At 42.5% G+C, this 13,975-nt stretch overlaps 1 protein-coding gene across 8 annotated transcripts in view; it reads right to left on the bottom strand.

Moving 5' to 3' along the window:
• The window catches only part of PRICKLE2 (prickle planar cell polarity protein 2), a 1,019,428-nt gene that overhangs the window by 180,590 nt on the left and 824,863 nt on the right, over nucleotides 1-13,975 (bottom strand). For all 8 annotated transcript variants that reach the window (XM_069206505.1, XM_069206507.1, XM_069206504.1 and 5 more), the window contains one exon: nucleotides 2,152-2,335. In XM_069206505.1, the coding sequence (XP_069062606.1) occupies nucleotides 2,152-2,335 (184 nt within the window). The remainder of the gene's footprint in view (nucleotides 1-2,151; nucleotides 2,336-13,975) is intronic.

The following is a 13,975-nucleotide window of genomic DNA, read 5'->3' as shown; positions in this document are numbered from 1 at the left end:
TTATATTTGCAAGATTTCCATTATTGTTTCTAGTCATTTAACAAAGGAAAATGTATGTTTGTAAATAAGGAACTGCATGCAGGAGATAAATAAGTAAGGGCCAGATGTAGGAAGCACTTTGCGAGTCGCAAACGGCAAAATTTGCCGTTTGCGACTCGCAAATGATAGATTCCTATGCAGAAATGCATTTTGCGAGTCGGGACCGACTCGCAAAATGCATTTCCGAATCGCAAATAGGAAGGGGTGTTCCCTTCCTATTTGCGATTCGCAATGGTATGCAATTCCATTTGCGACCGCGTATGCGGTCGCAAATGGAGTCGCAGTTACCATCCACTTGAAGTGGATGGTAACCCATTCGCAAACGGGAAGGGGTCCCCATGGGACCCCTTCCCCTTTGTGAATGGACCCCATATTATTTTTTCAGGGCAGGGAGTGGTCCAAGGGACCACTCCCTGCCCTGAAAGTTCCGAAACTAAAGGTTTCGGAATTTTTTGAAATGCAGCTCGTTTTCCTGTGAGGAAAACGGGCTGCATTTCAAAAAAAAAAAAAACCTTTATTTAAAAGGCAGGTCGCTAACATGGAGGCCTGCTGACGTCAGCAGGCCTCTATGTTAGCGAGTGCCTATACTCGCAATGGGGTCGCAAACTGCGACCCACCTCATAAATATTTATGAGGTGGGTCTTTGCGACCCCATTGCGAGTTGCAGAAGGTGTCTGAGACACCTTTCTGCATGTCAAATTGCGACTTGCAATTTGCGAGTCGCACAGACTCGCAAATTGCAAGTCGCAATTTGATTTTTTCCTACATCTGGCCCTAAGTTCCTTATCAGGCTCACTTTATTGGGTCTGTCTGTAGTGCTGGTGTAGAAGTCATACAATCAAACAATCAAAACAGAGTTATCTACGTTCTTGCAATTCTCTAAAAGCACTCTTTAAAGTTACAAAACGCCTTGTTCAGAAGAAAATATATATGTAACATAAATCATTTATGTGACGTTAGGCAGGAGTTATGTTGAAAGGCATACCTATTAAACAAGTGCTTTGATGGGTTTGATAGTACAGATTTTCTTTCAAAATTTCTAGTCCTCATATTAAGACTAATGTAGACCACATAAAAAGGTATAAAATATTTTTAAAAATCGATAAGTATAGTAACTGTTTACAATGAAAATGGTTCATCACCTGAGGCGATTTACACATTTAACTTCCACTGACCAGAACCTGATCTTTTCTTTCACCAAAATTAAGTGAAGTAAGCTAAACGGTCTGTGCGGACCAAGAATATGCAATGACTTCATTTACTTTATAAAACTCTTCCCGTCTTTCTATCCATTGCACTCAAAGTGAAATGCTTACTTTTTCTACTTATTAAGGAAAACTTTACCATAGCAGATTATTAACTATGTAACTTAAAAATGTTACTTACACACAAACAAATTGTATTGCAAAGGCATTCCTGACAACACAAATTCGAAATACGTAGAGACAGGTTGCCATGGCAATGACCTTCGGGGTCTACTTCCAGGGCAGCTGCCTTTAGATCAAGGAGATCTAGCCTCTAATCCCGATTACTCCAGATAACACAAAGTGGTCATCTCCCTGTGCTTCAGTTTCCATATCAGTAAATGTTGGAAGTGGTTAGAAATTTGCTTATGTTGCTAGAGAAGAACAATATAAATGACTGGGCATATATTTCTTACACTGGCCCAACTGAAATGCCCCCAATTTAGACAGACAGACAGACAACAATAAAGGGCCATGATAACTGAACAGTCCAGAAATGGAACTGTGCTAGTCCTATTCCATTCTTACAGAATTTGCTCTATTAGGAAACATCTCATTTAGTCAAGCCCCGAATGGGGACCCCTCCAAACACATCATTTGACAATACAATCAACACAGAAGGGGAAAAACATATTAACAGACACTTCATGCAACTGCCTGCATATGCAAATGCCTGTCACCACAGGAGTGCACAAAGAGTGCACAGTGTAGGTCACTTTAGACATTTGCTTGTAAACAATATGCAATGTACTAAACCTTCAAGATTCTTCTTCACAGTATGTTACAACAAATATAATCCCTTGTACTATATTTCAAAGTAAAATACATCTATAAGGCAGACATGGTGAATTGACAGATAAAGAATTACCTGCTCTGGCTTCAGTCCAGGAGGAATCCAAGCATACTCCTCCAAGGCACAACCAGAATCATCATCAGAAGTAGAATTCCTTTGAAAGTCAAACATGAGCTTGTTCATGGTCTTCTCCATCTCAAGGGGCATAGTGGAAACACTATGCTCCTCCAGTGGACACTTGCAGTGAAGGCAAATCTTCCTAGAAAACGAGAATAATGCGTCAGGTTCATGTTGAACTAGAATAATGGATAACTCCTGCCAATTGTTCGAACATGAATTGAATTGAAAACTATGAACTTTGCTTGGTAAATCATCATTGTAAATATGTGAAATGCATTTAAGCAAATTTATAATTCTCACATACAGCTTCAGCTGAAATGATGTATTTTGTGAGAAGAGTCTAAGAGGGTCAATGAATGTTTTACATTTGTGAAAAGAAAAATATTTGATTGTTGAAAGTTAACACTGTACTGTAACAATCAAAATTTAAAGATGTGTGCTGTAGATGCGCAGTAAACATTAATTTTCTTCAAAGTACAACAAATAAGACTAAAATGGCATTGGAAGTTATTGAACAGAAACATCTACATTTAGGGATGTACCAGGAAAATGATATAGATGATAAAGTTGGTGTTATAAACTGGAAGCTTTATTATTTAATTTCACTACAACCCAAGAACACACAGGCATGGTTTTCTTGTATCACAGTAGAACTGAGTGAAAGAAATGCAGATGGTCAAAAGGCTTCTGGAGACTGTAGGCTCCTACATCACACAGAGCATAATTGCACTCACATTTCCAGAGTACATGGCAAATTGGTCAAGAAATAATTTCTTTCTCACCTAGGAGGCCTTGCTCAGACACCTGGTGGATGCCGACCTTATCCCCTCCAGGGTCACAGACCATGACACGATTCAGCTCCATCTAGACTTAGGGGCCCTCCACCCACCCACTCCGACTTGGCGCCTTAACCTCTCACACTATAAAGCCCATGCAGACAAAGAGAGACTATGCTCCTACCTCTGCTCCTTTCCTGACACCAATGAGGAGTCCACTGCCTCTCCCAGAACCTTGTGGGCAGCCAGCAAGATAATGGTGCGGGGAGACTTAATGCAAACCTCTTCCCACCGGAAAGTCAAGGATTCATGTCAGCAACTGCAACTTGAGACTACTTTTCTTTCTCTCACTGCCCAATAATCCTGTTCTTCCTCTCAGCCCAATCACCAAGCCTTGCTTCACGTGAAATAGGAGTACAACACTCTACACACCTCCCGAGCGGAGACAGCACTCTTTTGCCTCAAGCAATTTCACTCCGAGAATAGCGAGAAGGTGGGCCATCTTCTGGTACTTCAGCTGCGACAACACAACACCTTATGTGCTATACCAGCATATAGGCAGGAAGATGGTCTCCTCCTCACTGACCCACTAGACATCCTGTACTGTTTGTAGGCTTATTACGAGACCCTTTATTCTGAGACTGTAAGCACCCCTGCAGACACTGAGGATTTCCTATTCCGTAATGCACTACCGTGCCTCATGGAGCACCAGGTTTTAGCCCTAGAGGCTGAACTTTCTGCTGAGGTAATTCTGGAGGCAATTGATGGTCTGCCCTGTGGTAAGTTCTCAGAGCTAAATGGTTACCTATTCAGGTACTAGAAGGTCAACAGACATATTCTGGCTCTCTTACTATTCAAAGCCTACTCGGGTGCGACCCCACCCACCTCATCTTCTCTGATTCTAACTGAGCATGTATTGCTCTAATCCCCAAGCTGGGAAAAGACCCGTTCAGTTGTTATCACCTCAGTGGTACAACATCTCTGTTCAGATCAGGGGCTCAGAGAACCTTTGGCCAGAGTTTGCTTCTTGAGGGTAACATCACTACTTCAACTTCATCAAGGATGGGGATTTCAAGACATTTGTGGAATACAAAGAGCAGTGTGGTCTTCTAGCACAACACTTTTAGGACTATCAATTCTTACAGTATTGCCTCTGTCAGGTCCTGGGCCCCCCTCCCCTGGACTTGGCACCTTCACCTTTGATGGACTTCCTGCAGAAATAGGGCACTTAAAAGGGTGTGGTTTCTGGGCTGCTCCATGTCTTTGTGGATCGACTCTATTCTTTTGCTCTGGCCTGCTCCCTCCAGGACTGGTGGACGGCCAGATTGGGACTCCAAAACTCTGACACCAATTAGGCTGATCTACTTGCAAAAGATGAGCCCCTCTCAAGTTCATCTACTTGAAGGTGCTAAACTGCTGGCACTGGGCCCCACTTCAACTCTGCATGTCCTCCCTCTTCCCATCCACCACTTGCTGGAGGTGTGGCTCTCTGGCTGGGGACACTGTTCACCTTCTCTGGGACTGCCCAGTTATGTCATCCTCCTGGTCCTCTATTGCCAACACCATCGGGCAAACAGTTCCCCTCACTGGGGCATTGAAGGCCCAGACTATTCTTCTTCACAATTTTGCCCAATGCTTACCTATCACACATCTGCATCTTGTGGCATTGGCCAATGTCCATTAGCCTGACCCTGGAAGACTGGTTGAGTAGGACATTTCAGGTACCTTCCTATAAACATTTAATTGCCCGTCTCAATGACCACTATTACAGATTCCTTGAAAAGTGGGGACCTTCCATTTCCAATACTTGACATTCACCTCCTGCACCCCTCCAGCCTTTTCTACCAATGGCAGAACTCCCCACCCAATCTGCCTGGCCTTTTATTTCCATACTCCATGATCCTATGTTCATACTGCTGTCCTGCCTCCTCCTGAATCATGATGTGGAGTTTCTCTCTGACCACCACACCCATCTCTTCCATCTGGCAGTCCCCCTTTTCACAGCGATGGGTGGTCCTATCCCTGTCTCCCTCCTTGCTTCGATCTAGAGATCCCTTGCGTCCCCCTCCCATATCTGTTGCCTCCTCTCACTGCTGGGCACTACCCTCACTCTTTCTTTCTCTCTCCCTTTTCTTCTGCATCCTCTATCTCGTGAGGACACTCTGAGGAATGTACTTGGTGTCCGGTCTTCTTTCCCCTTTCCCCTTACCTCTTCCCTTCCTCATCCAGCCTTAACAACCACTTTTTCATCAAAGGAGGTCGTGGGTCCTGTGGGCCCTTCCTGTCTCCCTACTACCTCTGTCCATCTTGCCCCTCACCTGCTCCGTACCCATTGACTAGCTGCCCCCACCCCATCCCTATTTGCACGCCTTTCCCAGTGGTTTTCATCTTCCTATTGTTTTTTGCCAAATTGTCTTTTGGTTGTGCTTTTGTTGTTTGGCACGGGGGTTATCCGTGGTTATACTTTGAACCTTCCCTTTAATTAAGGCAGTTTAAAAAAACAATTTTAAAAACAAGACATACGCAGAGCATGGCAGACAAAAATAACATTATCAAAATCTTGAATTCCCTAAGTGAACAAATTGTATATTTACTCATTTCTGCCAATTCTTTTCCAAGTCCCAGTGATACCCCTTAGTGCAAAATTTTTATTAGCAATTATAAGTAATAATTGCAGGACTTTGAAGCAAACAAACAGATTTGAATATCAAGATTCCTACTGTCTCTCATATTTGGCCCCCGCTTCAGCACAGAATGTGTAGTGCACCACATGCTCTAATAAGAATTAATCCTATATTTGAACAGTTCTGATAAATCACAACTAGAAGTATATATACTATAATGAATACTTCTTAAATCCTGAACTGTATTCACCAAAGGGGTGTTATGCCATGCTCTCCATAATAATCTATACTCCAAATTGTACACGGTTTTTCATTTTAGTAGATATCAATAAAAAACAGTTAGCAAAAAAATGGAAACTGATACATTTTGTAAGTCTCTCCACAATGCTCTCTGGTGACATGCTTTTTATAAGTCATTGATAACTTAAGCATGACACAGGTGAAAAGTAAAGTTCACACAGAAACAAATTCTATGTCAGGACCGGAGGCTCCGATTATGCTATCTCTTTCTTTACTGACCCAAACAGCAGCCAATCAAAATACAGTTAAACAAAAAACTACACATCCCCTGATGCTTAACATATAGTCACATGGCCCAATCACCAACATCGACCTTAGTCCATAAATGTCTTGACCCTCGACGTCACTTCCTCTTTCTTTGCTGCTTCGCAGCAGATAAGTATTCATATTTGCCTTTTCTCATGTCTATAGATTTGTACTTTATTGTGTTATTGTTCATTTAACGTTAGCGTTGCGATTTTGCGCGCTTTATATTAATGTTAATAGCGCTCCTCGCGCTGTGTGTTTTATCGGCGTTTTGCCGATTTTTGCCCGTTTTTATATGTGGAGCGGGAGCGGACTACGTGTGATTAACGTAGTCCTTCTTTTATTTTGATTGTAGCGCATCCTCACGCGTCGGAGATGAGCCGATCCTCAACACTTTCATTTTCTGAGTGATCGGCTCGTCTTCTTTCACGCGTGGAGCAGAATCAATATTTTTCATGCTCCCTGACGCCCAGCTATAGGAAAATAGCTTGGGCTGTAAAATTAAAGAGGTTCCAGCCTAGAGTGCTTCACAGGCAGCTCCCTCCACACTCTATTTTGGGCTAGAATACTGCCTGTTTTGGGGTTTTTGCACTCCCCCTGCCATTTGAGGACATTTCAGTCCTTTATATTATTGATTATCTTATCTCTTTTTTCTGCATTACTATAATGGCTCAGTGGAATGAGTAAGAGGCAGAATATTACACGGATGAGTTGGGTAACCAACTAGAGGTTAATCTGGTGGAAGCCCTTGATACTAGGGTTCAGCAATCTGTGAATGATGCCCTAGTGAGAGCCTTGGGACCCTTTTCAGGCCAGCTTTTTGATTACGCACGTTCCCAGGGTTGGGTTCATAGCCAACACTCGCAACTCGAAGGAACAAAGGTAAAATCGAAAACAAAAAATTTAGAAGAGGCACGCACAGATGCTAATGAGGTTCACGCCGACGCCTTCGATAAACTTCGCAAGAAGCATAGTGGAGAGCACAACTATAGTTCAAATAAGGATGCCTCTTTTTCCCCTTCCTCCTCTGATAAGAATTCGTCTTCCGATCTTTCGGATGATTCGGATGCTCCGATCTCCAGCAAAAAAGCAAAAAAGGTGGTCTCACCTTACCAAGTTTTGGATTTTGACCCTACCGAAATTATGCGTCCTAGAACCTCCAATTGGGTTCCTCCTCCTGAGGTGGCCCAATATGTACAGTCTAACATTAGGAAAACATTTGACAAAGAAGTACGGTCTCGTCTACGGGCTGAGTGCCCCAGGCCAGATTTAGAGGGTAAAGTCTCTGATACCGCAGAAATTGACCCCACTATGGTTACGTTCATGAGGAAGTTTGCAAAAGATCCAAAAAAGGGTTTGGATAGATCATGGCGTAATTGTCAAGACAAACTTTTGGACCTGACGGGCCCTTTGACTAAGATTCTCGAGATGGCCTTTCTGGCGAAAGAATCAGACTCCTCCGTAGACACAGATGTTCTTATCGGTTGGGCCTAAAGAGCCATTTGTCAACTCGGTAACACTAACTGCGCTATATCTTCAGAGCGCAGGAAATCTATACTGATGCGCATTGACCCTAAACTGTCTGATTTAGCTACTTCTGAAGCGGGTCCTTCTGCCAATGGCTTTTTATTTTGGTCTTCCTTTATTAAGGAGCTGGCCAAATTATGTTCCACCTTTTCCTCCTTGGACAAAGCCCAGATGTCTCTCAAAAAAGTTTTTAGACTGGGCCTTTTTGTCAGGGCCGGTCGTTACGGAGGACGCATGCCCCACCGAGGCACACTCAATGGTCCTCAGAACTATTACCCCAGAGGCAGAGGAGGTTGGTATGGTGAACAACGTTCCAGAGGAGGTCGACCTCGTTTCCGCAGAGGTTCCCGCAGGGGACAACAAGGAGCTATACAAGACACAAGTTACACAGGTGAGCATTATTCATTTCTCACAGGTGACTCTTGGGGGCAGAGTGGCATTGTTTTTAAAAAGTTGGAGAAAGATCACTGGAGATCCTTGGGTTCTCCAAACTGTTTTGGGTTTCCACCTAGAGTTTATCAGTACGCCCAAGCAACACAACCCTCCTCTCCAGATGTGTTTTCCCTAGCAAATCAAGTTTTTATTGAGAAAGAGGTTCAGGTCTTACTAGACAAAGGTGCTGTACAGTTTTGCTCTCCTCATCCTTCCGGTTTTCTCAGCCCTATTTTTGTAGTAGACAAAAAAGGGGGAGGTCATCGCCTAGTCTTGAATTTAAAGGACTTCAATCATTGGATTCTGTACAGACATTTCAAGATGGAGGGAATTCACATGTTGAGAGATATTCTATTAGAAGGAGATTGGATGGTCCGCCTGGACCTAAAAGATGCTTATCTGTCGATTCCAATCTTCCCTCCTCACAGGAGTTTTCTTCAATTCCTGTGGAAAGGTCGGTGTCTGGAGTTTCTTGCTCTCCTGTTTGGCCTTTCGTCAGCCCCTTGGCGCTTCACAAAGCTACTGAGGCCTGTCATGGAATGGTTAAGATCCAAAGGAGTCTGACTGATCATATACCTGAACGACATTTTACTGATGGCTCAGTCTCCCCAATCCCTTCTTACTCATTTGAACTGGACCATCAGTCTTCTGCAAGATTTAGGTTTCCTTATCAATGTGCAAAAGTCATTATTGAAACCGACTCAGGTGATAGAATTCCTGGGTTTCCAGATCGACTCAGTCCTATGTCAACTAATTCTTCCCTCTCAAAAAATTCGCAACATCAAGAGGGAATAGAGATCGGTTCTGGCCAGCTCGACTGTTTCTTTAAGGAGCATAGCCAGGGTAGTGGGATTATTAGCCTCGTCTATTCAGGCAATCTTCCCAGTCCCTTTACATTACCGTGCTCTACAGAGACTCAAAATCAGACATCTTCAACAGGGTCTGTGCTACTCGGAACAGATTCCATTGACTATCGAGGTGAAATCGGCGATTCAATGGTGGCTTCATCACATGGAAGCCTGGAACAGCAGAGCGATTTTCGGTTCTCACCCAGAGGTGGTGATCGAATCTGATGCCAGTCACTGGGGGTGGGGCGCCCGTTGCAATTCTCTAGTGACAGGAGGCCGATGGTCGGAATGGGAGCAAACCCTGCATATCAATTGCCTGGAACTTCTGGCGGGTTCTTTTGCCATAAAGAGTCTTTCCCCGCAGAAGACAGATTGTTGCATTCTATTGCGGATGGACAATGTCTCAGCAGTGAGATATGTCAACAAACTGGGGGGGACGAAATCCAGAATTTTGGCAGAGATTGCCAAGGATTTTTGGCATTATTGTCTAACTCAACGTCTGGTGGTCATAGTGGAGTATCTTCCGGGAGACCAGAACATAATAGCAGACTGGAATTCCAGATACCTGACAGATCCCAGCGACTGGAAACTGGATCCAGTGATTTTTTATCAGATAATCAAGGAATGGGGCAATTGCGAGGTGGATCTGTTTGCCTCTCGGCTCAACTTCCAGATCCCAAAATTTTACAGTTGGCGCCCAGATCCTTGTGCACTGAAGACAGATGCATTTCTCCAAGATTGGTCTCAGTTTCGGGGATATGCTTTTCCTCAGTTTCTGATGATCGCCAGGGTACTGTCTCAGGTACGGAGACAGAAAGCAGAGATTGTTCTGGTGACACTTTTCTGGACAGCTCAACCTTGGTTCCCAATAGCTCTGCAATTAGCTTGTGCCCCTCCTCTCCTCATTCCTCCCCGTCAGAATCTTCTATTGAATACGGAGGGCCTTCAACATCCAATGATCTCATCAGGGAATTTGACTCTGTTAGCTTGGTTGATTTCAGGTCAAGATGGAGTACCCCAGGCATTTTGCAACAAGCTTTGGACTACATTAAACAGGCTTGTGCTGGTAGCACCCATAAAAGATATGCCTCAGCCTGGCGTAAATGGAATAGTTGGTGTGATGGAAGAGGTGCAAATCCAGTGGAAGCACATATTGAGTTGATTGTTAATTTCCTAGCGGAATTAGCAGGTTCAGGTTTGGCATATCGGACGATCAATAATTTCAGATCAGCCATTTCGGCTGGCCATATTCATATTGAGGGTAAATCTGTTGGAGAACACCCTTTAATCTGTAAACTGTTGAGGGGTATCCGTTTATCTAAGCCTCCTCAAGCAAAGTATTCAGTGTTATGGGATGTTAACATTATTTTATGGGATGTTAACATTATTTTAAAATTCTTGGATTCTTGGCCTGCCAGTAGATATTTGTCTCGCAAACAGATTTCAGCTAAGCTGACCATGTTATTATGTCTGATTTCTTGCAAGAGGGTATCAGATGTTAAAGCTCTAGACTTAGCTGGTAGAGTGTATTCCCCTGAGGGGGTTACGTTTACGGTGACCAGAAGGACTAAAACGAATTACAGGTCAGTATCATATCTAATGTATCCAGACAATTCAAAGTTATGTGTGGTTCAATGTTTAAAGGAGTATGAAGCGGTTACAGAAGAATTTAGACAAGATGTTAATGGTCAATTGTTGATCTCATTGCAAAAACCTTTTAAACCTGTTACGTCAGCTACTATAGCTAGATGGATGAGATGGTTGATGAATGAAGCGGGTATAGATACCAAACATTTTGGGGCTCATTCTGCTAGAGAGGCTATGGCTTCCAAATCATATGCTCTGGGATCTCGTCTGGAAGACATTATGAAGGCTGCTGATTGGTCTTCAGAAAGTGCTTTTCGTACGTTTTATCACAAGCCTGTGTTGGATGTAGCCACTGTGGTAATGGAGCAGCTTTAAACTAGCATAATCGGAGCCTCCGGTCCTGACATAGAATTAAAAAAAATTTAGCTTACGCGTCAAGAGTTTTCAATTCTATTAAGGACACGGAGGCGAGGATTATCCCACCCATAGAAAGAGTTGTTTTATTGGCTAAAACGTAGCTGTGGAATCTGATTGTTTTTGATTACTATGTATTACCCACCCATTTTAAGTATACTTGTATGTTTATCAGTTTTATTGAAAGTCTTTCAATGATTTGGATGTTACCTACCTGTTTTATATTATTTATAGGTTCTGATCAGAAGAATTCCTGAATCTTCTCTGCTTCTTGAGGAGGATTCCTTCTTGCGTTATTCTTCTTGGGACTGGTTTCCCTTCAAGTTTGGGCTCTTTTGAGGTCTTGTGACTTTCGGTTGGAGTGGCTGTTCCTGACTCCTGATTTCAAGCCTATGTAAGAAGTTTCGATTTCAATTTGAACTTTATCTGAATTTACCAAAGAAAGAGGTAGTGACGTTGAGGGTCAAGACATTTATGACTAAGGTCGATGTTGGTGATTGGGCCATGTGACTATATGTTAAGCATCATGGAATGTGTAGTTTTTTGTTTAACTGTATTTTGATTGGGTGCTGTTTGGCTCAGTAAAGAAAGAGTTAGCATAATCCTCGCCTCCGTGTCCTTAATAGAATTGAAAATTCTTGACGCGCAAGCTAGAATTTTTTTTATTCACAATCACACATTAGATTCAATCTGGAATACAAAGTGTACACTTACCAGGATCGATCTAATACTTATCAAGTGACCAAATAAAATCATAACAGTTGTAATTAATTCATTTTCTTTAAGCGCCTGCTAAATGTATTTTGATTTCTATCTGGTGCGTCCTGAAGGGAAGGTTGTGAGTGATGCTCTCTTAGAAGGAGAAGAGGGCATATTTTTGTTTAATGTGAGTTTATTACGTGCCGCTGGTATAGCTGGTACCGATTCCTATTCTGATCGGAAAAAGATGCGTGTACGTGTGTTGCTATCTAACTGCTACGTGTTTTCATTAAATCAAAATGATTGATTCCGTTAGTGCTTAGTATTCATTATAAGTCTTCCTTCTGTAACACTGGATTTTGTATGCTGCTTGGCTCCCTGGCTTCCCTGACATAACCTAAGGTACTCACTTGAACATCTTACCACAGCACAATGGCTCAAATACTATTCTGTGTTATGTTGGTTGATAATTAGGTGCTTAATGCAGTCATGAAGGAAGAAGGAAGGGAGGGAGAAGTCAGAGTAGAGGAATAGGAAAGGAACCTTGAAAATAGAATGATCATCCCCAGAACACTTGTATGACAGTACCCGGTTAAGTGATACTGCTTTATTGTAATTGTTTTTATATAGCGCTCACTACCCCTGATAAGGCGTCAAAGGCTTTTTGGAGAGTAGCACACTACTTCGGAACCCAAGAGAATTAGTGGTGGATCAGTATAGGGAAATATGAGTACAGTATTAGTATAAGTTAAATTGAGCGGATGAACCTAGCATGAGATGTGTAGTCAGCTAGACAGGAAGATGGGAGCTGAAGAGGCAAAGATGGGGAAGGAGTGGAAAGTCGGCAGTCAACCAAGATGGAGGGAGTGGGAAGAATATTACCACATGCCTTGGTTTATCAAAACCTCATTTAATGTCCTCTATACCTACATTCCAAAAATAACTTGTTGATTAGCACAATCCTTGCACTTCAGTCCAGACCACGTTGTAGTTGACCACTCCTTTTCAGCATTGCATCTTTCAGAAATACATTTTAATATTTCCATCATCAGAAGGGGAATCGTCTCTTTTATTAGTACAGCAATGCTTTCTGAGTACCTATATTTCATCCCCCTCGCTTGCACTACACTGGCAAAGCCTATACCGGCAAACAGGCATTGCAAAGCAGACTGGCTTTGCCAATGCTTATTAAACATTTTGACAGCACTGAGTGCAGTGTAAAAAACACAAAGTGGCTGGTTTTGTAACAAACATTACACAAAATGCTTGCTGTAAGAATTAATTGAATCTATGGCTTATGGTATAGCCCCGAACTACAAAATAAAACATAAAAATATTTCTGAACATAAACCATGGGCTTCTTCCGTGTATCTAGGAAATTCCTTGCGGTTAATTGGGAAAACATATGCTCTCAACACAGACTGGATGTTTCTCCCCATTCCAAAGGTAGGGCACACAAACTTCTTCCAGCACAAGTCATGAGGTTCAGCTCAGTCATACGATGGATCATTGCCAAAATGTACAGTTTCCTGCACTTCATCAAATCTAAAGTACACAAGGACCCAAATGCGCACGGGGTGTCTGGTTTGCATCCAGTCTGTCAAAGAAGTTTAGCACAGCTCCAGGTTGTTCCCCTGCGAAAAAGAACCTCAGCACGGTATTTTCATATGAAAACTTAAATTAAACAGCTACTGTGGAATGGTAGTTCTGCTGCAAATGCCTGAAAACTGCCCAGCAGCGAGCTAAGTAAATTATGCACATGCTTAGTGACTAATACCTTGCATTAGGGAATTAAGCACAGTGTAATGCATTTTACCAGTGAATGCTCTTAAAATCTCAATGACGTGTGTCCATAGGCATTAAACAAGGATAACAAAAAGCTTTCACATATGGGCGTATAAATGGAGGTTTGAGCTCTTATCGGCACCCCAGTACTTGTTCAATGTTCATCTGTTTTTAATTTTATTTTAATTCCATATCTGGCGATCTTGTTATCATGTTATCTTTAATACGCAGCTGGAATAACTCTTCAACATAAATGTTAATGATTCCATTTCTAATATCGTAATAAATCGGTTTTAACAAAAAGAGAGTGGAAAATGAGACCTACGGAATTTGCACATTTACCACAGACCTTATCCTCCCTTCTGAAATTGATGGTCAGACAACCCAAAAATATAAGTCGGTCATCTCCATTGCTGTCTTTTTGTTGGATTTCCAGCACAGTCTGCATTTGTGAGCTAGCAGGTGGCGTATTCACTAACGGCAACACGGATCTACATCACTCTGGATATCTTATCACAGAGAGTCCTCGGGACAACGACGT

This window comes from Pleurodeles waltl, chromosome 9 (genome assembly GCF_031143425.1).
Source record: "Pleurodeles waltl isolate 20211129_DDA chromosome 9, aPleWal1.hap1.20221129, whole genome shotgun sequence".
Lineage (NCBI taxonomy): Eukaryota > Metazoa > Chordata > Amphibia > Caudata > Salamandridae > Pleurodeles > Pleurodeles waltl.
Note: the sequence above shows the minus strand (reverse complement) of the source record. Positions and strands in the feature narration are given on the sequence as shown.